At 39.0% G+C, this 26,139-nt stretch overlaps 3 protein-coding genes across 4 annotated transcripts in view; 2 read left to right on the top strand and 1 right to left on the bottom strand.

Moving 5' to 3' along the window:
* The window catches only part of LOC114252985 (putative 2-oxoadipate dehydrogenase complex component E1 homolog), a 31,122-nt gene extending 29,284 nt beyond the window's left edge, over positions 1–1,838 (bottom strand). Inside the window, exon 1 of the mRNA XM_028187712.2 lies at positions 1,542–1,838. Within this exon, the coding sequence (XP_028043513.2) occupies positions 1,542–1,668 (127 nt within the window). The 5' untranslated portion in view covers positions 1,669–1,838. The remainder of the gene's footprint in view (positions 1–1,541) is intronic.
* On the top strand, positions 1,807–22,824 carry LOC114252984 (sodium channel protein Nach). 2 transcript variants are annotated; one of them, XM_028187711.2, is made up of 12 exons: positions 1,807–1,921; positions 4,759–4,909; positions 9,430–9,627; positions 10,028–10,231; positions 12,699–12,834; positions 13,808–13,912; positions 14,004–14,202; positions 14,564–14,617; positions 14,732–14,810; positions 15,778–15,902; positions 17,570–17,711; positions 22,550–22,824. In XM_028187711.2, exons 2-11 carry the CDS (start codon positions 4,782–4,784, stop codon positions 17,662–17,664), a joined length of 1,323 nt encoding a protein of 440 aa, XP_028043512.2. In that variant the 5' UTR covers positions 1,807–1,921; positions 4,759–4,781; the 3' UTR covers positions 17,665–17,711; positions 22,550–22,824. The 2 variants fall into 2 exon arrangements, 1 of the variants encoding a protein (XP_028043512.2); XR_016323263.1 differs by lacking the exon at positions 14,732–14,810.
* A 1,580-nt stretch (positions 22,825–24,404) lies between these two features.
* Positions 24,405–25,607, top strand: CecA (cecropin A). The gene is made up of 2 exons (XM_028187771.2): positions 24,405–24,612; positions 25,196–25,607. Exons 1-2 carry the CDS (start codon positions 24,511–24,513, stop codon positions 25,283–25,285), a joined length of 192 nt encoding a protein of 63 aa, XP_028043572.1. The 5' UTR covers positions 24,405–24,510; the 3' UTR covers positions 25,286–25,607.
* Positions 25,608–26,139: the final 532 nt, after the last annotated feature.

Here is a 26,139-nt window from a genome sequence, read left to right as displayed (position 1 = left end):
AGAAATATGAGCTTCCCGATTTGAAATAATATAATCAATGTATTATACATATAATTAAGTGTAATTTATTTAGCATTTATGAAGCCTGAATGTTGATTACTGGAGTCCACAGCGGCATTGACTAAAACAAATTTTAAACATATTATTATACACTGACTGACTCGGTGGTGCAGTGGTTAGCGCCGCAGTCTATTGCGCCGAGGGTCGTGGGTTCGATTCGCACATCGGGCAAATATTTTGTGATGAACAGGCTTGTTTTTTTCCTAACTATTATTAAGTGCGAGTAGTGAGTACATAACTTCTAACGCAATATGGTTTAAAGTTTGTTTTAATCGATGTAGTTTTTTCTGTGTTGCTTACGCTATTTGGACCGACCGGCAAATTTTGTTATTTTCTAAATATAGTGATTCTAATGCCAATTAATGGTTTTTGACTAATTTATCATTTTAATGATCATCAAGGCGTATTAGAAATAATTAAAGCCAAGGTTTCTGACGTCCAAACGATCTTACAGTTTCGTAAGTAGGTGGGTGTTTTATCTGAAAACGACCCTACAATTAAAACCTTATTTGCTATCTTTCAGGTTCAGTAAACAGACAGACTTGTAGATCTTTTGTATGTGTGATGATCTAGACTGTGTGCTTACTGCTTAGTGCGAGTTTTTTAACCTCTCCATTTTTTACTTCTTACACGAGCCTTAGCAAGAGAAGTGCTTCGCTGAATCTTCCACCGGATCGATTCGGAGTTGCGATAAGTTGTTTGGCAAACGGGGTTACCAAAGTATCAATATTGTATGGTATCAATTTAATTTAGTTAGCTTTTCTTCGTGTAGTAGCAATATTTTCCACAATTAAATCTCATTGCATTAATTACTTAATTACATCGTGACATTCTAAAGGCACAGCGGTATCGTGTCTATCAATAGTCCAACAGATTCAAGTCTTGCTGTTGTACCATTGCCGTTTCTGCTAGTTTGCTGGCTAACGACACCTAAGAAATTACTTCCTTGAGAAACGATTACTTATTGTACAACGTTAGCTAATATTCTAATTAATTATTATACTTTGGAGTCTTTTAAGTTTTTATTATGAAAAATAAATCGATTCGCTACGTATACAAGAAGAAGAAGAATTGGTCAAATTTTTTGTTTGTTTTTTGATTGAGAGTTTACCTACTGGTGGCCCTGAGACCTTTCCAGTTTCACCAGGACAGGTGGGCGAGCAAAGGCTCAGCCAGGATAACCCGCAACCTAACCCATGCATCAGCCCGCTGAGTTTCTCGCCGGATCTTCTCAGTGGGTCGCGATTCCGATCCGGTAGTAGATTCGTTCGCGAAGCAATTGCTCTTGAGTTGTTAGGTTTCCTTCGGAGGCGCTCGGCCAGTTGTTAGCAAATCCCAGCCCTCCTGGCTGAGCCTTTGCTCGCCTACATGTCCTGGTGAAACAGGAAAGGCCTCCGGGCCACCAGTAATCTTTCAATCACAAAAAAAAGGATAACCCAAAAATTCTCTTTATAAGTACGATACATAGAATTTGGGCGAACCGTATTCATCTGCAATCGTCGGTCGATGCCCGAAGACTCCCGCGCCCGAATGGTACAGAACACGATCGTACAAACGATCCACCTTACACCTTAGTCTACTCACTCGCACTTTACTAAAACACAGCATACTGTCTCTTTCACTTTATATTATTACAACAATTTCTACGAACTACACCAAAACAGTACATATGTATCATTAAAAAACATTTAAAATAAGCATTTCGGAAACGCGTTCAAATGCAACAATAATAAAGTTTGACATTAGTCAAGGTCTTCTAAATTTGAGAATGCGCGAGAGTGACCGGTCGCGGCGACGACTCTGGAGTCACTGCGTGCGACAAGGACGGAGAATTGGAGACTCGTGTTGTGTTTTATCGATTGTGAGTAGCGTTATCGAGTTATTGTCGACAAAGATAATAATATTATTATTAAATAATTTAGCTGCTAATTGAACATAATTTAATACCGAATTGAGTTGTAATATTTATCGTAATAGTATTTCGTTTATCGTTCAGCCTTGTAACGAACGTTTTAATAAAAATTGAACTTGCTGACCTAAATCACGTCGTGTTGAAAAAGACAATTTGTAAAAAAAAAACTTGTCCTGTGTTAAAACAAAATTGTTGAATATCATTAAAATTACGTAATCTATAACATCTGCAATGATAACTATATAGCGACTACTTTGGAATCTCCTTCTTCTTGCGTCTATAATTCTCAATGCTGAGGATGGTACCCTCCCTAATAACATTCTCCTGGACTCCTGCGCCTGCCCTGCCTATCCTCGGCTCCGCGAATTGTGTCGTGGACTGAGGTGTTAAGAATGGAGCGTATCTGATCCGACCAGCGGATTGCATTTCTGTCTCTGGGCCGTCTTTTACGTACATTACCGGTTACCAGCAGCTTTTTTAAATTCAATTGAAGAAATGAGGGGTTAAGTAGGTACAATTTTTTAGATTTTTGAGTTCTTACATTGAATGAAGGTGTTATGTGCCCACCATTAGGCCCACCATTAGACCTTAAAACACTTCTTTTTAAATTGATGGTTTTATGGAATTAAATTGCATTAAATTGATGGATGGATTAGATGGTTGGACGAGCTCACAGCCCACCTGATGTTAAGTGGTTACTGGAGCCCATAGACATCTACAACGTAAATGCGCCACCCACCTTGAGATATAAGTTCTAAGGTCTCAAGTATAGTTACAACGGCTGCCCCACCCTTCAAACCGAAACGCATTACTGCTTCACGGCAGAAATAGGCAGGGTGGTGGTACCTACCAGTATGTACGAATAAAAAATACAAGTAACAAAAGTTTGTTGCCCGTTTTCTCAAAATTAACAAATTGTATCATATCCCTTTCATCCGCTCAATTGTTATGTTATGTTAATGTTAATTATGTTAATTTCACAATTTTGAGTCTCAAGTGAAAGAAATTGTGATGAAAAATGATTTATGCGCTCGATATTTTATCATGCCCCCAAGCGACAAGCGATAATTTGCAACGTTAATACACATTAGGTATCAGACACTATCTAATCTGAACTTGGAAACAAACTATAGAGACTTTGTTTAATTTTGCCGTTCTGTTTCTCGTGAAATTGTTTATTTCTCGCAAATAGATAAGTCGAGAAACAGATAAATAACGAAATTACATAATATAAAATTTGAACGGAATATGTTTGACTTTGTTTGTTTGTTTATGCAGTGCTGAAATATAGTTCGATTTTTTTGGGAATGAACCCACTTAGTTTCTGGCCAGAACTTGTCAGCGTGATTCCGATCCGGTGGTATATTCAGCGAAGTACTGCTCTTGCTAGGGCAGACGTATGCAAGAAGAGGAGGACTTCGGTCTTCCTTCTCTCCGACATAGCCCGGTCTGTTACCCCCCTCGGCCGGGTATCCGTAAAGGGATTCCCCAGCGCTAAAGAAGGGCAGATGTTTGCGACTCTCTAAGACTGAGCCTCGTGAGCTCGCCTACTAAACTGTAATAACCCCTCCAGATTAAATAAAACTTCTTGCGAAAGAGAAAGGCAGAATATTGCAAATTCTAGGGAAAAACGGAAGAAACTGAGTGAGTCCTTCACTCATATCCCAAAAAATGTACTACTTTAGTTTAAAAGAAAAATATAACTCTTGGCAAATGGAGATCAACATCTACATTTATTATTTAATGGAATTGGGAAATAAAGGTTTTTTTTCAACATTTTATTACTACTTAACTTGATGCCCAAATCCAAACATTCCTTATATTATAACGGTAAATAAAGAATTATCCACAAAACGTGTCAAAACGTGGTGTGTACTTTATTTCCATTTCTGCATCGGGGTCTATTCACATAATATGCGTGAGATCGTATTCAAGTTAAATTCTCGTAAATCAGAATAATTGTTTTATGCTTTCACCGCAAAAAGCCTTGAAAATAGTCACATTCTCTGTTTTTGATTGTTTAAAAATATGGTTTACATGAAAATTTGCGTGATTTTTCATATAAAACGAACCGTGACATGTATTTTCCATTACGAATGGAAGTAAGTGTATTTAAATGCAGCCGATGTAATCGCTTTTCACAAACGCAATTGCCGCGTTAATTGATACAAAATTAAAATGCAACTTACACAATTGTACAAAAGTGTAGTTCCGTTAAAAATACAAGACGGTTTCGCGCCCTTTTGGCCAGAAGGTTTAAGAAAGGTTAAGAGGAACTAACGTAGTTTTATCAAAGTATTGTTGTTATGTTTTTTACTCCTGTTTTAAAAAAACTCGATACAAAATTTATCTATTGTGAATAACTGGTGGTATAGGACCTCTTGTGAGGCCGCACGGGTAGGTACCACCACCCCGCCTATTTCTGTCGTGAAGCAGTAATGCGTTTCGGTTTGAAGGGTGGGGGCAGCCGTTGTAACTATACTGAGAAGTTAGAAATTACATCTCAAGATGGGTAGCGCACTTATCTTGTAGATGTCTATGGGCTCCAGTAACCACTTAACACCAGGTGGGCTGTGAGCTCATCCACCCATATAAGCAATGAAAAAAAAATATATATCTACATGTTTGTTTATTCTGGCTATTAATAAAAGAATACTCATTGATATTTAAATTGGTTTTAAATCGTACATCATAAAGATTTAATGTGAATCTTTTATAATGAAAATATGCATACATTTCAAAACAAATATTTCACTATTGCACAAATTTGGTTTTGTAATTTTTAGAAATAAACCTTGAAGATAAAGATATGGATCGCAACAAAGAAGATCCCGTTTCTGTTAAAGTTATAAAGAAAATTGGTTTCTTCGGCGACAACACCAGTCTCAGCGGAGTCCCTTATGTGTTATCAATGAAGCCTTTACCTACATTTAAAAGGTAAGTTTTATTACCCCTTATATATCAGTTTAACACGTTGACTGCTTCACTGTGCCCTACGCGGCGCACTGATGTAACTATGTCGATTTCTCTCTTCGATCTTCTAACTAAGGCGCCGGAATATCTAATAAACTCCGGGAAAGACGAACCCGCAGATATTGAGAATGAATCTATTTCTGAAACACCGAAAATGACTAAAACATACATTGGCAAACAAGAGAAGACAAAGTCAGGCAATCCAGGCGCTTAAGCCTCGTTGGAAGGCCGGCTATCCTCGACCCACGCTGGTTCTGGCCCAGCGGGGTATTCCGTAGGGTAACCCACTCTAACCGGCGCCATCTAGGCGGGCTTTGGACAGTCTGCCGACCGAGAGGGCTGGTGGTCGTGGCGCCGACGACCGCCAGTCCGGCGTCCCGAGGGGGAGGGTGATGGGAGAGATGTGCTCCGCACTAAACGCTTCACTTTCCCCCCTTTGCCTTGTCATGAGTTCTGTCTCATGCGAGGTTTGGACGTTGGTTGTTGAGCGACAGGAGGTTTTAGTCAGTTCGACTCTGACATACCCCGCCCAGTATCCCCAGAAAAGGGCGGAAGTCCGGCGATTTCCTCATGACCAAAAAAAAAAGCCTCGTTCGGACTAGGCGAGTATTTTAGTCGAGTACCGAGTAATTTAGTGGCTAAACTACTCGCACAGAAATCGTTCGCATTACGGTCCAGTAGAGTACACAAGTGAGTGGTGTTTTGCAAGATGAACAGGCTGCAACGCATTAGAGTGAATAAACTGATTAAAATATTAATTTGAAGTCCTATTCGAGGTATAAAGGAAATAATTATTCGAGTATACATTTTTTATTATGATTTTTTTATTGATAAAAATAAAAAGAAACTACTTTATAAAGTTATCAACTTTATTTTATTCACAATGATTTATAAAAAATATATAATAATAATATACAAAGAAACAGCTATTTATAATATGAATAATAATAATAACCGTCATCACGTAGACTATACATTAGACACTGTATAGAAATCATACTAAAACTAAACATAAACAATAAAAATCTTACGTTACGGACGTTTTTTCCCGGTTACGGTAACCCTCCGCATCGTCCCATAAAGAACGTCGTTCCAAAAATCACTACAAAAATCTCTTTATAAAGACAAATATTCAAGTCTTAATTAGTAATAAAAGACAAAGACGAAGCATTTTATTCTAGACGTTTCCAAGTACTACAGTTTATTTTAAAACGTCGCTTAAACAAACAGAACACAGTGAGAGTGGAGCGAAATATCGTCTGTAACACGCAAACCTTATAAATGGATACTGTTTAATCTTACGGCAGAAAGATAAGGCACGTTTCGCTGTATTTGTATTAAAATATAAGTTTGAAACTAACACTTCTCGGTTCTTGGGAGACCGTTGTGGTGTTGGACAAATAGTGATGGACCTAGTAACTTAAATATCGATAATCATCTGTTTTTAAAAAACTTGCTTCGGCATAATCTTTTATTGAAGATATTTGTTGTGGATTTTTTTTTTGTTAATGCTTATATGGGTGGATGAGCTCACAGCCCGGTAGGCAGCGGCTTGGCTCTGCCTCTGGCATTGCTGAAGTCCATGGGCGACGGTAACCACTCACCATCAGGTGGGCCGTATGCTCGTCTGCCTTCAAGGGCAATAAAAAAAAAGCCCACCTGGTGTTAAGTGGTTACTGAAGCCCATAGATATCTACAACGTAAATGCGACACCCACCTTGAGATATAAGTTCTAAGTATAGTTACAACGGCTTTTTTTTTTTCCGGGCCGAGGCCGAACCTCCTACGAGGTCCCCGCGCATAAGGGGCGCGCGGGGTATGTGAGACTCAACGATCTGCAGATGTTGAGAGCAGATCGCGGGCCCAAGGATTTTAGGGCCCACCCACTAAACGACTCCCCTGCACTCTTACACCCGACGTCCGATCTCCGACCGGGGTCAGAACCCGGTCAGAGTAGGGGGGTTCCCGCGGTCAACACTACAACCAGACACGCGGCGCCACCCCGAGGACGCCCGACCGACCGGTCGTCGAGGCGATAGTCGACGACCAACGACGTCGGTCTCCGCGGTACATAGTTACAACGGGTGCCCTAACTTTAGACCGAAACACATTACTGCTTCACGGCAGAAATAGGTAAGGCGGTGGTACCTACCCGCGCGGACTCACAAGAGGTCCTACCACCAGTAAAACAGTAACAGAATTCGATGAATGGTTGAAATAATCGTCGAATATCACCGTAAGCACACACACGTTATACATAATATCGGTTTCGAATATAGTTTTCTCGGTCACGGGCGATATATCAATATTGTGCTAACTACGATTCAAATCTCGACGAAAAAACCCAAAATCGTAAAGAAATAAATAAGGAAACCGGAGATTAAGCCGTAAAAGTAGTTTTACGGTAGTAGATTGACTCGGTCGTACAGTAAGTAGTTAGTGGCCCTGACTGTTGCGCCACGGGTCGTAGGTTCGATTCCAACATCGGGCAAACATTTTGTGATTAACAGGTAAGAAAGAAAGAAAGGAGAATGAAAGAAATCATTTATTCGCTAAGCATAGTCAAAATGAGTTATTACTTTAAGTTAAAAGCAGCGTATATGCTTTGTTATTATTTGACATGCGAATTTTAGTGCAGTGCAAGCTACGAATAAATAGACTTATTATTTATTCATAGAGTGCAAGATATTAAGATATTATATAATTTACCATAATACAACTTTTTTTTTTTGTGGCTCATTTTCTGTTTGTTTATTATCTATTTAGCGTTAGGCTAACAGCGACTACGAAAAAAAAGTTGAAATTTTATGCGATTAATAATGCTATAAAATATATGTAACATTAAAACCTGAATCTCCAAGAATTATAAAAAAATAATACCTTTTCATTTTAAATTATAATTCAATGTGTTGGAATCAAACTTTTGCTATAAACGTCGTACTCAGGAGTTCAAGGCGTATTGTTTTAGTTATTTATGTGTTGTGCAGATTCCTTTACAAACTGAGGAAGGTTTTCTGTTAAAATTGAGACGGAAACAAAGCAAAAGAGTTTTGGTTTCGTATGCGACAAGCAATGATAATTGAGGCCGTTAGCGTAAAAGTGACCTAAGCTTACTATAGTTACTATGGAGATAATGAGGTGTGAATTTACTTTTACATGGCTCCGTAGCCAAAAACAATATGCGCAAAAATAATGTTTACAAAGCCATCTGTTATCTATACGTGAAATAGGGATAAAACATTTTTGCATCAAAATTTATTATGTTTTAAATAAATTGCCACATATATGCACGGATAAGAAAAATTGTCGTTTAGGTCACTTTTACGTTGACGGCCTCAATTGATGGTGAATTTACTCGTTCCGGGTCGTATTAAAATTCGAAAATACGTAACGACATGTACCAATGTGTATTGCTAAGGTCAGTGTTAGGAATTCTCTAAGGCTCACTTACACTTCCGCGCGTAGATGAAATTTCCCCTTAATCTCCAACGATTAGGTATGGAAAATACAAATGTGGTGTCGTGGGACGCCAGGTAGGAACGAAGTTCCTTCGGCTAATGTAGAATCGACACAATTTGCAAAAAAAAATCGTGCTCAATTTTATGTAGGTTTTCTTGATTTTTCTCTTAAATTTTGCTGATTAGTTTTTATTTAAGTATAGGAAAGTATGTAGGAAATTCAGTATTTTAGGAAATAATAAATTACGTAAAATAGAAAGAGAATGGATGAGAGAACGAAAAGAAAGAGGAAGAAAGAGAAAGGTATTATACACTACTCGCTTGTGTATGCGACTGTCGCGCTTGCGCACGTCTCATTTAACGGTTTTATTCCACGCACTTTTTTCCACGGATTTTTTCTTACGGTTTTACTATCACATTTTTTTCAGTTCGGTCGCGCAGCAAAATCCCTATCCCTCCAAGCCTGCCGTAAGGAACTTCGTTCCAAAAAGAGCAACTTTTTTTTTTTAAGTTATACTTCTTTAGGCGCGTTATGAAAAATTGATGAGAGTGAAATTTTATGATGCGCGCGCACCGTGACACAAAATTAACAGAAATGAAGTTGCCCACTAAACCGCTTATTACAATACGACCGACGTAACTTGGGGAGTCTGAATATAGCCGCAGGTGAACTTTAGCGCATGTACACTCGTAAAAAAAAGTTTTATTAGCATTAATTTTTTAGTAATATAAATGACAAAATTATTATTTAATATAATTCATTATAAATATTATTAAAATATTAACGTTAAATATTCATTACTAATTATTTAATATTAAAAAAAAAAAAAAATAATAAAAATAAAGTATAGCTTCTTACGCGCGTACATAAGTTCACGCACCCTTTTTTATGTATATCATTAGAAAAATTGGTACCCGCCTGGGGGATTCGAACACCGATGCATCGCTAGATACGATTGCACTGGGCGTCTTTATCCTCTAGGCTACGACAACTAAAATCTAAGTGATACAAACCTTTTTCTGCAGATTGTTCTGGTTCTCGATGCTATTGGTCTGCTGTTTTGGTTCGACAGCAGTTCTTAAGGCGACGCTGGGCCTTTATACTGAAGACGCAATCAACTACAGCGTGGAGACAAATTATTTAGAATGGGAGACACCTTTCCCCGCAGTTACGATTTGCGAGGCCAACGACCCCGGCGATAGAATTAAAGAGTATTTGAATGTGTGAGTTTTGGTAATTTAATTACTACATAGTTACAGTAATTTGTATGGTGTTTATTTGAGTCAGAGATGACTTGTAAATCTCTCATTTTAAAATATTCTTACGCGCTAGGGTTCGGGATAAATAAAACTTCCACCGATGTACAAATTAAAACTCTATTTAGCACTTAGAACACTTACAGAGCACTTTACAATCCGTAATTCACTTCTTCCGTTTCGCTTCGAGTAGTTCCGATTACTAACTGCCTTCATGTCTTCTCTGCAACGCTTTTATAGTCGATACGACATCCCTAGAATTATCGAGAACATTCCTGACAAGTCGAGTAGTTCGATACGTTTCTGCTATTAGACGATAGATGGCGTTGCTTTTATTGGCGTAACAATATTTTAATTATTTTTTTAGGACCGGTCTAACGCAAAAATATTCAGCGTTCCTAAAAGACGTATTGTACTGGAATTCGAAGCACTGTTCAAAGTGTGTGAACTGCAAAATGAATCTGACCTGCATCCCTAACTACTTGGAGCTGATCGACAAGATCAGGTGGAATTGCACTCAGATGCTCACGGATTGCTGGTGGGCCGATGAGTACTTCTCTTGCTGTGATCGGTAGGTTAGCTTGGAGTTTTTAACTAGAAATGTTGTTTTTGCGTGGAGCTGTGGGTAGTTGAATTGCCACTTCTATAAAGCGGCACGACACGAGAACCCTCTCACCGTGGCCGCCAGTAACTACATTCCCGATCCTGCGGAAAGAATGGAAAGCAGTCGACGTCGCCCCAAACACGTTATTTCGGATCCTCCCGATCCACTAACGGTGCTTTTAGGTATCTCAAGCACCGGTCATCGTTCTCGTCGAGCCCTTCGTCGCAAGCGACGGGTTCGACGAGTAAATTAACCCTCAAACACAACCCACTGAGTTTCTCGCCGGATCTTCTCAGTGAGTCGCGTTTCCGATCCGGTGGTAGATTCTGCGAAGCACGGCTCTTGCTAGGGTTCGTGTTAGCAACGTCCTCAGGTTTGAGCCCCGTGAGCTCACCTACTAGTTAAGGTTATCAAGGCTATTAGGGAATTTTTTTGGGATAGATTTAATCCATCGGATATCATTTTGAAACGCATTCGTGGCCTTAAATATAGAATGATTGTATCGAGTAATGTGACTATGCCTAGTCCAAATTTTCTAAGCAAATATGAATCTACAACATACTCAGGAAAGATTTTTGATTAAGCAGGAATGAAGTTTTCGACCAAGAAGGAATGAGGAGCATCCCATTTTTTTAATTGCATAAAGTTGGTATCATGTATTATGAGTGTGAACACCCAATAATAGTTGTATTGGCTGCCCCACCCTTCAAATTTCCGACTGAGTGTCTCAAAATTGGTAACAGCATTCATGGTATTCATAATACCTACATGGTGGTATGAAGTACGCCCGTTTAACATCAACTGAGATTGAGATTGAGTATGTCTTGCAAAAAACATACGACCAGGATCCTAAAAGTTTGAAATCTCGTGGTATGCTACAGTTATAAGTAACTAGTAAAATTATGAGATAGGTACCTAGAAATGTTTTTCTCTATTTAACACAATAGAATTAACAAATCTCCTCGCTTAATTAACCCGTGAAGGCGAATTTCGTTTCGTAAATAAGTTCACAAAGTTTCGTCCTAAATTTCGGCTATTACCGTCTGTTAAGTAACATAAATATTCATGGCCGAAATGTTTAGCGAAGCTGATTTTAAACGAAAGAATAACAGATTTTTTGAAGTTGTACTTCTTTAGGCGCGTTATGAAAAATTGATGAGAGTTAAATTTTACGATGCGCGCGCACCGTGACACAAAATTAACGGAATGAAGTTGCCCACTAAATCGCTCATTACAATACGACCGATGTAACTTGGCGAGTCTGAATATAGCTGCAGGTGAACTTTCCGAACCGTACCGAGAATTACCGAATTTATACGATGTCAAGAAAAGGGATGTCCAATATGCGTGTTTGAGAATGTTGTTTAATCGATTTTTTTTCAAATTGATTAAAATTTTAAAAAAAGGAAAAGAAATAAATTTAATAAAAATAAAGTATAACTTCTTACGCGCGTACATAAGTACACGCACCCTTTTTTTTGTTAAGCGGTTACCTGAGCCCATAGACATCTACAACGTAAATGCCACCACTCACCTTGACATATGGGTTCTAAGGTCTCAGTATAGTTACAACGGCTGCCCCAGCCTTCAAACTGAAATTCATTACTACTTCACGCCAGAAATAAGCAGGGTGGTGGTACCTACCCGTGCGGATTCGCAAGTGATCCTCCACTAATTACGCAAATTATAATTTTGCGGCTTTGATTTTTAGTACACGATGTTATTCCTTCACCGTGGAAGTCAATCGTTAACATTCGTTAAGTACGTATTAACAGATCTTAAATCGCAATAAATAAGTGGTGATAATCGGTGAAAAGGGCGAATATATTATGTTATTAAATAAAAAGAAAACGCGAACATGTAAAGATTTCCGATGATGGCTGACAATTCTACCGCTCATTTGACAGTGAGTTAGAGGGGTACAGAAAAGCCGCTGCGTAATCCAGAGACATTTTTATGACCCTCGTTTAATCATTACATGTTTGGATTTGGTTATTATACTGCCTCTTCCTCCGCAAGATCACGCAGGAATTAATGAAAACATCGCATGGTTTCCGTACCACTGATTCCGATGACCAGCGGACCGTGAACGTATTATGAAATCTACTAATGGTAGGACCTCTTGTGAGTCCGCGCTGGTAGGTACCACCACCCCGCCTATTTCTGCAGTGAATCAGTAATGCGTTTCGGTTTGAAGGGTGGGTCAACCATTGTAACTATACTTGAGACCTTAGAACTTATATCTCAAGGTGGGCGGCGCATTTACGTCGTAGATGTCTATATGAGCTCCAGTAACCATTTAACACCAGATGGGCTGTGAGCTCGTCCACCCATCTAAGCAATAAATAAAAAAAATTACTAAACGACAAAAATAAAACCTAAATTGATAAATATGGTTGAACAAAATTAGATAAAATCCCTTTTGCATTTTTAGGTTTCGTCCGACGAGGACTGAATACGGATTGTGTTACGTGTTCAATTCGAAACTGACAAATGAAGGGAAAGTAATAACTGTCAATCGACGTATCGGCCTTCCAAGCCTATTGTTTTCCGCTGCGAAACCCGTCATCGTGAGTAAAAAATATCCTGTTTTTTCTTCAAAGTGTTGGAGGTAAGATGCTTATATTTCAACGTATCGAATATCGGTATGGTTATATATGTTTAGCTATTAATCACGAAGACAAAGAATGCTGTAGCTAATAAAACTTTTTAAAAAATTACTGCTCTTTGTTGAGTGAAGTTTTTTTTCCCCTACCTATGCTGATAGCCTTGAGAGGCTATTTCAGCTTCACCCTAACGTGTAGGTGAGTTCACGGGGCTTAAGCTGGAGTGTTGCTAACACTGGCCCTAGCAAGAGCAGTGCTTCGCAGAATCTACCACCGGATCGGTAACGCGACCCACTGATAAGATCCGGGGAGAAACTCAGTGGGCTGTGTCTATGGGTTAATTCACTCGTCGAGTCCTTCGTTGCAAGCGACGGGTTCGACGAGGACGGTAACGTTCGACGAGGACGGTGACGAGTGAATTCGGGGAGCAGAGACAACACAGTCTGACCACCGCTTTCATGAATCGAAGTGTCAGCTAGAAGAAGACGGCTATTTTACTTTAAATCGGTTTTCATGACTATTTTATTGAGGTATAAGCAGGTATAACCAATATGGAGAGCGTCATCAATAACCGTCGATGCGGTTTCCTTGGTAAAGGGTGGGGAGGAAAAACTATTCACCTCATCTGTCCCCTTTATTTCGTTAGTTGGGTCGAATCTGGATTTGGACAGTGGCTGTTGAGTGGCAGAGGGTTTTAGTCAAAAGTCCGGTGATTTCCGCCAGAAAAAAAGGAGGTCCCAACAACCCGTGCGGGCGCATAACACGCTAACCTATATAAATTTAGCGGGTTTGATTCGATTACACGATGTTGCTGTCCCTTAAATGCGGGAGTCGCTCGTGACCCGAATGATAACGTACTCGTTACAGTAAATATGCGTGTTGTCCACGAAACGCTTCAAAATTTACTAATATATTTTCATTATCTCGACATTTTTAGATTAAAATTCATTCGCCAGACGACATGGTGTCCGTGGCTTTAGAAAACGCGTTGAGCAGCTGCACGTCTTTACCTCTAGTCAATGATTTTGAAGCTAGTTTGAGGGTGAGAAGAGTTTGATTACCTTGTATATTGTATTGTATACAAAAAAAGAAGTAAGTAGTAGTTTACTACTAAAAATTGTGGACATTTTCAGGTAGAACAAACAATAACAGACGTTGCAGTCCAATCGATATCTCCAGTAAGTCGTGATTGTCTGTTCAGCCACGAGGTGCCCTCTTTCGCCCAACATTGGCCATTCAAGAAGTATTCATACAGCGCTTGTGTTCTATACTGTAGGGCCAAAGCTCAAACGGATGTTTGTAACTGCACTCATCATTACATGCCCAACATTGGTCAGTAGATACACATATATTTTTAGTATACACATTTTTTTGGTCATAAGTATACTGCTTACTGTCCTATAATCTAATGATAATTTAAGAATACTTGCACAATTCCACGTTTTGTAAAAGTGATGTTGTAGGTGAAATAAAATCATAGTGGAGTTTAACTATTTGCGAATTCTTCCTGAAATTATTTTTTCTTCTTTCTTTGTGTGCTCAGAATTAAATATACAGAATCGATTTCGGTCAAGTGGAGATTCTATTACTTCTTCTATTCCCCAGATATTGGTTTGGGAAACAGTAAGTTCTTTCTCGTTCTCGTTAAAATTTAAGCCAAAAACTTATGTAGTACTCCTTATGACTTTGACAGGTGATTTCCCAACTTGTAATATCAGCGGTCTGGCTTGTCTCCATCTCAATAGTGGTGAGTTTATAATTCTATCTCTATTGACGTTTACAAGACATTACCAGTTACCCAGAGAGGAAATATCATGTCAATTCATATTATATCTTTAAAAAAAACTTATGAATTTCCCAGATTCATTAATTGTTGAAGGAAGCGAATGTCCTATGGAATGTGACAACGTTGTTTACACCACAATCCAGACATCCTGTTTGTAAGTGTCACTTTATTTTCAATGACGTGGATGATTACGAAACTTACAGATTAATTGCGGTTAATGCGGTAATAGACATAATCACGTGAATGAAGACACCCGCTTTGAGATACGCAATACCAAATTATCCCATACAACAAATTTAAAGGGTGCTTCGGTTTGAAGGGTCAGAAAGCGACGTCAATTATAGCAATAAGAACTTTAGTATCATGTTTCCAAATGGGCTGACGAAATTCACGGCGTAGTGTCTATAATAGGATTGAAACTTTATCTGCTTTCCAAAATATTTCTGTTACATTTTCAGAGAAAAATACAAATAGTTCGCTAATTTTCTCGTTGTGTTCCTTTTCTATCCTAATTGGCCAGACGAGCTCACTATTGGGCTTTAGGCTAGTTGTCAGAGCTGAGATATCATAACGTAAATACCGTCAAGACATAAGGTCCGTATAATCATTCCAAGACATAAGGTCGTAGATAATTAACTAAACGTGGTAAAAATCCCGTAAAGGCGACGAGGATGACTGCTTCATGGCAGAACTAGACAGAAAAGCGGTATCTACTCGTGTTGGTTCATAATATGGCATATTCACTATTGCTGGTAATCTACATAGTGACGTCATAATCAACAGCCCTCAAACTCCCATTGCTGGACCCAGGTCTCCCCCCAAAGTTCGTCGTATTAACCGGTCCCGCGTTGGCCATAAATGATGAATGATGAAACTTTTTTCATTTAGCTCATTAGACAGAAAACATGCTACCCCCTTAGGGTGCCTGTCCACCGAAGCGGAGCGGAGCAACGGAGAAATATTAACTAATAAGATTGCACAAAATCATTTTGCAATCTTATGATTTTGGCGTGTGCATCATTTTGCAATCTTATGATTTTGATTTTCGCTCCGCTCTAGTGTAAAGGCACCCTTAATGAGCTTCAGTGAGTTAATCGATTTCATGTCTTTTACCCTATCAGTCGTCATACGGGGAAACTGCATCCGAGCTTGGTACACCGCGGCACGCGCGGATCTGTAAAGCTTGGACAACTGCCCACGTTGAGAGTCCGAAGACATGCTATTAGAGATATGTTGGGTCTTGTTGGTAATGTTTTTCTTGATGTTCTCGCTTGTAACGGTCAACTGTAAAAGTTTTTTTTTTTAAATACAATTTATAAATCCAATAATAATATAATTCAATTAATGATAAGTTAGGAACTACCAGAAAGCTTAAAAGAACAACGAAGAAGGCTATGGGGTGTAATGTTTGGGTTATTTTATAAATGACCAACGTTACGATCGGGCTTACATTTTTATTTTGTTAGTCACAGTTTTTACTCCCGTCTAACATGTACGTCGTACGTCGTAGAGAATATGGCGGGTCAGTCATAGAGTGTATTTCGTAGAGTGGTCAGCAAAGGTTAATGTTATGAGAATCGAGATTAGGTCGCATAGACGTTACAGGGGGATTCCCAGGCTGATGGAACTAAGAATGAAAATATTTGCGGGAGAACCATGATAACCAATATAGCCCAGGCTGAAGTAGTGGTGGGCAAAGTGCACTGCTCGTTAAAAATATAGCCGTTGGGTCGAAAGTTCTCGAGTGACATAGGGAAGGCCTAAGCACACTAATGGTTGGCTGATGACAGTGAGGCATAAGCGTAGCTTTTTTATTACTTAGGTGGGTGTACGAGCTCACGGCCAACATGTGTTAAGTGGTTCCAGGAGCCCATAGACATCTACAACCTAAATGACGCCACCTCCTTTTGAGACATGAGTTCTAAGGTCTAAATTATTCAATCTCAATAAGTTTTTAAGAAAAAAGAAAATCCGACTTCAAAAAAATAAAATGAAAACATCATTATAATATGTAAGTCCAACTCAAGGAAATATGCGTTATTAAGGTAACTATTTATTACTGGTGGTAGGACCTCTTGAGAGTCTGCGCGGATAGGTACCACCGCCCTGCCTATTTCTGCCGTGAAGCAGTAATGCGTTTCGGCTTGAAGGGTGGGGCAGCCGTTGTAACTATACTTGAGACCTTAGAACTTAAATCTCAGGGTGGGTGGCGCATTTACGTTGTAGATGTCTATGGGCTCCAGTAAACACTTAACACCAGGTGGGCTGTGAGCTCGTCCACCCACCTAAGCAATAAAAAAAAAACTATTAAGTTGATCAGATCTTGATAAATGGGACACGAGAAGCGATATGTCTGAGATAAACAAAAACATTCAAAATCAGCAAAATTGGTTCACCTAGAAAAGATCTGAGGTGCATATATGTGTACTTAGACAGCGATAACTAAGGTAGTTTTCCAATTACAGCACTAGAGCGCATTATGCGGCATAATGCTCAACGTTGAATGTTCCAACTACAGCAACGCTTCGCACAATCGAGCACTCTCAAAAGTACTGCTCTCGCGTGATACTCGCAATCGATACCGACTCAGTGACAGAAAATTGACAAGTGTTTTTTCTTTAAGTTGGAATTGATCGAAATTTTGTTTATATTATCGTTAGTAATATTATTTAATGTTGAAAAAAATTGTAAGGCTTTCGTTTCGTCGTAGTTTCTTAGAAATAATCAATGTAAAATTAAAACTGTGCTAACTTAGCGCACTCTGCTGATGCATTTGAAAACTAATTCACGTTCCAATTCAGCAGCTTTTCAGCTTCAGCAATGCAGCTTCAGCATAATTCGGCATTGTGCGTCACTGAGTCGCATTATGCTCTGTAATTGGAAAACTACCTAAGCTCCTTAATTTCGTTTCAGTTGACTTTGGAGGCGTGGTTGGCGTTTTCTTTGGTGCTTCACTTCTCAGTGTACTCGAAATCGTATACTTGCTCTGTATCCGGGGGGAGCGATAGGTACATCGGGTAGTTAACCTTCGAGGCTTATTGGTTCTTAGGAGTTGGTGAGTTACAAGAAGTTCTCTGTTTACTTTTACCCGTGAATGGTGTCATACAACATGAGACCCCAGCTGTCCAGGTATTCAAATCGCATTGTATGCCTTACTGCCATAATCAGAGAGAATAATATTACTTATTCTTGCTCAATACGTACGCCTTTTAATGAAACCACTAGAAATGAAAACTCTATTTGAAATGATTTTTTTTTATTGCTTAGATGAGCGGACGAGCTCACAGCCCTCCTGGTGTTAAGTGATTACTGGAGCCCATGTACATCTACGACGTAAATGCGCCACCCACCTTGAGATATAAGTTCTAAGATCTCGGTATAGTTACAACGGCTGCCCTACCCTTCAAACGGAAACGCATTACTGCTTCACGGCAGAAATAGGCGGGGCGGTGGTACCTACCCGTGCGGACACACAAGAGGTCCTACCACCAGTAAAAATACATGCATAATTAATTTCATGGTTCTCTATTAAATAAACCTTACCATCGATTTAGACCTTAAGTCCGGATAATGAATGTTATAAATCAAAACTAAAGTCATTTATCAGTGACTTTGTCAAATTGACATTTTAAATTATAATTTTTTGTATCTTTTTAAATATATTTTGCGATATGTGGGCCAAATTGTACTGTAGCTTGTTCTTAATCAAAATATTCACGTTTGCAACTTTAGTGCAGTGTCAGGAACCATGGGACGACGAGGAATCCTTTCTCAAGAAAATTGGTAATTAAAGAAATATAATGTAATAAAGTTTCCATACAGAAGGAAGGAAGGGCGTTGTAGCATTTTATTCCGTTATGGATAGCAAAAGCGACTAAAAAAACGAACCTAGTTAAAACTGTTATTATAGTTTAAACCTTAAAAAGACATGCACATGATTTCTTGTAACCTCTCATCATTAAATAAGCCGTAACCGCGTTGACACATAAACGTAAAAAAAAAGGTTTGAAACACCAAAAATAGCACTATTTTGTAGCTAGTTGAATTAGAAACTATGTAAATTAATATTCTATAAGCTAAATTTTTTTTAAGTGATTAATGAAAAAAAAACGGTCGTAAAAATGTGTCAGTTCGTTTATTAATTTTGCCAATATCTGTCCTATGATGTAGCGGTGCTAGAAAGCGCCGGCCTCGACAAAGTCAATGAGTCTGTTGCATTTTTACCTATTACATTTTGAGCGTACTCTTACTAGAGAGCGCTAGGATAATAATGATTGCACAGGGGCGCTAAATGGGCTAGAGACGCCTTTGTTCTTTTTATTATGATTGAGGGATTACTGGTGGCCCTGAGGCCTTTCCAGTCTCACCAGGACAGGTGGGCGAGCCAAGGCTTAGCCAGGAGGGGTGGGATTAGCTAACAGCTGCCCGAGCGCCTCCGAAGGAGACCTAACAACTCGAGAGCAGCTGTGGATGAATTTACTACCGGATCGGAATCGCGACCCGCTGAGAAGATCCGGCGAGAAACTCAGCGGGCTGATGCAATCTTTGTTCTCTGAACCCCGGGAAACTGCTACCATATCCGTGGAAAGTGGTAGGCGCGTAAATGCCTTAGTATGTGGCACTAGACACAGCCGTGTTTTAACCGTCCGCAACATCGTTGATCCTAAGGACCCGAAGATTAGGATAATCGGCCAATTTTAAATTAAATTAATGTACTCTCATTAGTTCTTGATAACTGTGCGAAGTTTCAATTCAATCCGACAATTTTAAGTTTGTCAAAATCACGATTAAAAATTGCGTGTAACGGATACATATTTAAAATTTTACAACCTCACAGTCCACATTCAAAAAAAAATTCATTATTAATTCGGAACATTATTCGAATGCAATTAATACTGTATAAATTCCGGAACGTAATGAATTCAGAATCATCTGAACGGAGTCGAAAGCTTTCGAGTCGAAAGCTGCGATCCATCATGGACCGATGAATGAACGACCGGAAACGTACAAATTCAATATCGCGGTAGCTTAATCGAAACGGAAAGATATCTTGTTTTATCACCGAAACAAGCAAGAACCGACTTTGTTGTTTCCATCGAAGTAACATTTTCGTTTATCTGACGACTGTGACATTCAACGTTATTATCGAATCAATAGATATCATTTTCAGGTAGACAGGAATGAAGATTGTATATTTCGATGAAATTCGTTTGCTTTAACGCCGATCAGTGAAGAATGTTTGATTTAAACGTCTATTAAATTAAATTTGATTGTATTTAGTTATTCGTAAAAGATTCTTGATATGCTATTGATTTTTTTCTGAAAATATAAGAGTGAACCAAACAGTCCTTATTTAAAAAAAATGGCGCGCAAATTTTATAACGGTCGTACGTAACGCAACTTCCTGACGTATGGCGTCATTGGGCATTTAAATTAGTCACTACTCCTCCTCCTTGCGTCGATAATCCTGAGTGCTGAGGGTCGTGGCCTCCTCTAGTAACTTTCTCCTGCATCATCTTGCGCCATTCCTGCCTGTCCTCGGCTATGTGGATAGCAACGTGGACTGAGGTATTGAGAGTGGAGTCCAGCGTATTTGGTTCGACCAGCACATTGGGTTTCTGCCTCTGTGCCTTCTCCCGCATACCTTGTCTGTCACCAGCAGCTTTTCCAGATTGTCACCTCTCTTTCTGGCGATATGTCCAAAGAACTCGAAACTCCTCCGCGCGCATGTAGTGCTTAGGCGCATTGGAGTCTTGAGCTCGGTAAGAATGGATTCGTTGGTTCTGTGTTCTGTCCAACGAATCCCGAGCATTTTGTTCCAGCACCACATCTCAAACGCGTCGATGCGTTGGCGGTCGGCTTTCTTGAGGGTCCAAGTCTCTGCGCCGTAGAGAAAAATGAAAAATTAGTCACTAGTTTCCTTCTAAAAGTTGGTTCCGGATGATTTTGTTATTGCTTTAGAGAAGAAGGCCTTCCTTATTACTGTATCCGGGATTTTTTTTGTAGATAGGACAATGGATATCCTGCCGCAATTATTTAGCAACACTGATGTATGAGGTCAAATTCTATCATAAACTGTACGTAGTACGTATCTAAGAAAAAACGCAGACTGTATGCAATAACTTTTTTTTCCTACCTATGCTGACAGCCTTGAGAGGCTATTTCAGCTTCGCCCTAACGTGTAGGTGAGCTCACGGGGCTCAAACGGAAGTGTTGCTAACACAGGCCCTAGCAAGAGCAGTGCTTCGCAGAATCTACCACCGGATCGGAAACGCGACCCACTGAGAAGATCCGGCGAGAAACTCAGTGGGCATAAAATAACAAAAACCAGGGATCAATACTGGAATTACGTATACGTATTATCATAGGACTTAACAAAGTTCTTCTTAGTTATTGACTTTGGCGACTTTTTCTCAAGCACCTACAAAACTATTAAAGAAATAAGTCTTTGATGCTTGACTATGAGTCGATAGAGCGGTTAATTGAACATAACGCCTTTGATCTTTATTGAGATGAATTTGTTAAGCAACCAGCGAAGTTCGTTTTGACTATCGTGCCTTTGATAATTGAAATTTACCCATTTGTTATATATTTCTATACTGCTATGTCAAAAAGCTTTTTTTTTTGAGCACAGACTTGAAATATGTGATTACTGGAGCCCATAGAAATCTATTACGTAAATGCGCTACCCACCTTGATATATAAGTTCTAAGGTCTCAGTATAGTTACAACGGCTGCCCTACCCTTCAAACCGAAACGCATTAATGCTTCACGGCAGAAATAGGCAGGGCAGTGGTACCTACCCGCGCGGACTCACAAGTGGTCCTACCACCAGTAATTACACAAATTATAATTTTGCGGGTTTGATTTTACACGATGCTATTCCTTCACTGTGGAAGTCAATCGTGAACATTTGTTGAGTACGTATTTAATTTAAAAAATTGGTACTCGCCTGAGATTCGAACATCGGTGCATCGCTCAACATGAACGCACGGGACGTCTTATCCTTAAGGCCACGACGACTTATAAAACCAAGCACCAAGCTTTGCCTCGAGTGCGATTCTGAAGGCAAATCGCCAAATTTGTCTTAACTGTACAAACAAATAAATGAGCAGTTATATTGTATTGTTCATGAAGAAAATAGCTAAGTCGTTGATTAAGTAATTTGTGGGTCAGGAAACCTAATTGGGTCAAGTAATGTTGCGAGTGGCGCTTGCAAAGACCATTATCCGGTCACTGCATTAATTGTATGCGTTTTTTCATGTTTCATTCCACAGTTTTCCCTCCGGTAGGGGAAATTATCTTTTACCTCCTAATCATTTGTTAGTTGTAATATGACTACTACTAGTTCATAGGTAACTGACGAGGCTCTATTCAGACGACAGAGGTCTATTTCAATGTAATCGAGAGCGCAACCGTATGTCTCAACGTGTTAATAACATTTAGGTGATCAAAAATATCAGTTTCAACCAGTTACATTGGAGTTTTATGGAGATATCTTAAATGGCAGGCTTATAGGCAATTTTCTATGGTCACTATTATAAGGTCGGTTTTTCAGCGTAGATCGGTAATGTGAAATTTGTATTTGCAGTAAAAGAAAGATCGCTCTTTCGTCATTTTACATTTAAAGTAATCTACAAATTGCATGTCTGCCCACAAAGAGTTGTAGACCAGAGATAATCACATTAATGACTTTTTTAACCTGGAAAAATGCTACGTGATTCCGCCAAAATTAAAAATTAATGTGGATAAAACCGCGATATACATTTGGCGTTACACCAGTCCCTAATCAGTATTACTTAGAAACGTTAGGTTTTCTAGCTATTGAGTTTAGGAGCCACAAACCCTTTTGATTAACCATACGATTAACATCGACATCTTCCTTTTTTACAGGGCCAACAAATAACTGTAATGAGACATTCTGCGCGTTGCCGTGTGAGGGGGCCGGACCACCTCAGGAATGTCCCTCAAACATGCCGCACTGTCCCTCTGGATGCGCTTGTACGACAGACTGCGTTCACTCTTCAGTTGTCTGCTTCATGACCAAACACTGTCTCGAAATTCGAAGGTTCTTTACGAAAAGAAGGAGACAGCCCGCTCCTTTACCTCGATCGTTTGAGTAGTGTTCGTTTTCCTATTCAATAAAGATATAACAATATTGTATTCCTATTTTTTTTTGTTTTGTTTATTGCATAGATTGGTGGACGAGCTCACAGCCCACCTGGTGTTAAGTGGTTACTGGAGCCCATAGACATCTACAACGTAACAAGAGATCCTACCACCAGTAAAAAATATAGGTAAATATAAAAATATAATAGATATAGGTCTCTCTTAATTTATACCAGTGAAGCTGATCTTCGTATCCCCTCATTCATCTCATGCCGGCCACTCTACGCAAGTCATTAGACCTCATAGTTGGGAGACGTCCCACATTACGAATGCCGGTCTGCGGTCTCCATCAGGCACCCGCTTGCTCCAGCGATCGTCATTTCTACGGCATACATGTCCAGCCACTGCCACACGCTTGTCGATTCTCTGAGCTATCACAATGATCTTCATTGAAGAGGTCGACGCTGATGATCTTCCTTTGCATCTTCATCAGGCACGATAGTGTATAATTATATGTTAATACATACACGAAAGGCAGCGCCTTGGTATTGTAATAGCCATGATTACTGCGATGAGCATTGCGGTGCGAATACGGCGCATTGTGATTTACGGAGACATCGTGGGCATCCGCCTTGAGACATGAGGTCGACGTCTCAATTCTTTTGTGGAACAGCTGTCCTAACGTTAAAGCCGGAACGCACGATTGTTTTGGACGGTAGATATAGGCAGGATTGTACCTACCCGAGCGATGTATGTAAATAGTAGTTCATATAATGTAAAAACTATTTTAAGTAAAGTATTTTGAATATAAGTCACAGCCAGTGGCTCAACAGTACCGAAGGCATTGCTGTTGACCGCTCACTATCAGCTGGCTCGACTCGAGCTTTTGTCAATAGCTTAAATCTTACCGCAAAGGTCAATAACACGTCATTTCTCTGCAAGGTCGATGATCCTAGTTTGAACTCGTTTATATGATTTTGGTGAATTGATCTTGTGTGAAAGTGAATTGCACTTTTATGAAGCATGTTTTTATATCGGTAGATGGGCAGATGCACTCACGGCACACTTGGCATTAAGTGGTTACTAGGCAATGCCGCCACCCACGTCGATACGTGACTTTGAACGAAAGGCATGAGTGCCTAGTGGCATGTATAGGCAGGAATGTAGTATTTACCCGAACGGGTTCACGATAGCTTTATCGTGAGTTATCTATATTATAAATACAATCGAATTAGTGAGTCTTACTAAATTATATAATTCAACTAGAGCAGCGATATAAAAAATATATTGACTATTATTTTAAAATAACATACTTTTACTATTCAAATAAGTCCAATAAAGGAGAAAATGTTTAAAGAAAAACAATTAAGGAAAAATTAAATAGTATTATGCTATTAATACAGTTATCAACTTATTTTTTACTTCCATAATTTCTTTGGAAAGAAAATCATCGACGGGACATCACCTCGATCACAAAGACGGGATCTCCCCTCGAGAAACCGCAACACTCCTTATCGAGAATAAGTTTATGCATTCCTCCATACAGCGTATTTGTGACTCTTATCACGTAAACAGTAAGGTTGAAATTTTAATACATGCCATTTTCAAAGCCGCATTAAAGTATTGTAAGAATATTTCATTATAAAAACGTAAAGTTTTACAAGTGAAGCATCATTCTTAGCGTTCGCGTCGAACGATATTGTATTGGTATTTTGAATTCTCCGGCACTATAGAATTTCGGTAAAATGAATTTCGTACGTATTTTGAGCTTCGTCTTCGCATTGGTGCTGGCTCTCGGCGCGGTCAGCGCTGCTCCCGAGCCCAGGTGGAAACTCTTCAAGAAAATTGTGAGTACTTTTTTTTTTTAAAACCACGTATTTTGTAGTTTAAATTTTTTTTCGTTGCTTAGATGGGTGGACGAGTTCACGGCCGACTTGGTGTTAAGGGGCTATCGGCGCCAATAGGCATCTACAACGTAATTTATTTTATTTTTTATTGCTTAGATGGATGGACGAGCTCACAGCCCACCCGGTGCTAAGTGGTTACTGGAGCCCATAGACATCTACAAAGTAAATGCGCCACCCACCTTAAGATATAAGTTCTAAGATCTCAGTATAGTTACAATGGCTGCCCTACCCTTCAGACCGAAACGCATTACTGCTTTACGGTAGAAATGCCGGAACATATTTTGTTAAGTACGTATTTCATTAGAAAAATTGGTAACTGTTAGTGAGATTTGAATCATCGTTACATCGCTACATACGAACTCACCGGTCGTCTTATCTCTTAAACCATAACCTTCAATCAGATCAGATCGATTGCTGATCGAAGACCACGACGACTAAGTGTGTTTAAGTGTTTAACTATTTATTAAACATTAATTAACTCATTTTCACGTGTTTATATTTTTTATTTTATCTTTAATTACAGGAGAAAGTGGGACGCAACGTTCGCGATGGATTAATCAAAGCGGGTCCAGCTATAGCCGTCATAGGGCAAGCGAAATCGTTAGGAAAGTAGACTTCATGATAAAGCACCAAAGACGCATTTAACTTGAAGCACGATTGTAAATAATTATGAATCTCTAGTTTAAACGACCTTAGATCTTATCTAAATGGCATAAGGCATTTCTATATGTACTCGGTTACATTATGTTATCTAGTTCCTCGATTATATTAGTAATATTTGACATACCACAGTCATTGCCTTTCTCAGAGTGACCGAGTGCATATATTATTATATACATATTTTAAATTATGTTAGCATTTAATATAGAATTAGTAATGTAAGTCAATTATGTTAGTAAATTATAAATCTCAAACAAATAAATACTATTTTTCAAGTTTTATCTTTTAATTTTGCATTACCATTATTTATTCGTTGGTATTACCGTAAAAAACTACCTATATAAATATGAATTCTATGATTTCGGCAATAAAGTCGCTTTTGTTGCCCCGCTCGCTATAATTTAAATTTTTAACTTTTACCTCCTTTCGAGAAAACAAAAACTGACCGGGTTCTATTTATCCGGAAAAGGAAGTTCCTTGATATGACATAATATGACAAGTTTGTCAAACCATTTTTTTGGGTTAAGTTACCTGTCAATTTATTTATCTTAGTGTTTTAGTATATACGTAGGTACCTCTGTACTTAGATAATGAAATGAAAGGCTGAATATAATTATTACATTGAAACTGTTTATTTTACGTTATCTTGATAGTTAAAACGTTACTTTACGTTAATATTTAAAAGATAAGTATTCTTTCGAAAAACGCAGTCACAAAATTAAGACTACAAACCAATTGAACCTACTTAACTGAAAAATATTTAGCATATCAATATAATATAGGTAGGCAGCGGCTTGGCTCTGCCCC

The sequence above is a fragment of the Bombyx mandarina genome, chromosome 06 (assembly GCF_030267445.1).
Source record: "Bombyx mandarina strain Sakado chromosome 06, ASM3026744v2".
Taxonomy (NCBI): Eukaryota; Metazoa; Arthropoda; class Insecta; order Lepidoptera; family Bombycidae; genus Bombyx; species Bombyx mandarina.
The sequence above is the reverse complement of the archived record's forward strand: the minus strand, read 5'-3'. Positions and strand labels throughout refer to the sequence as shown.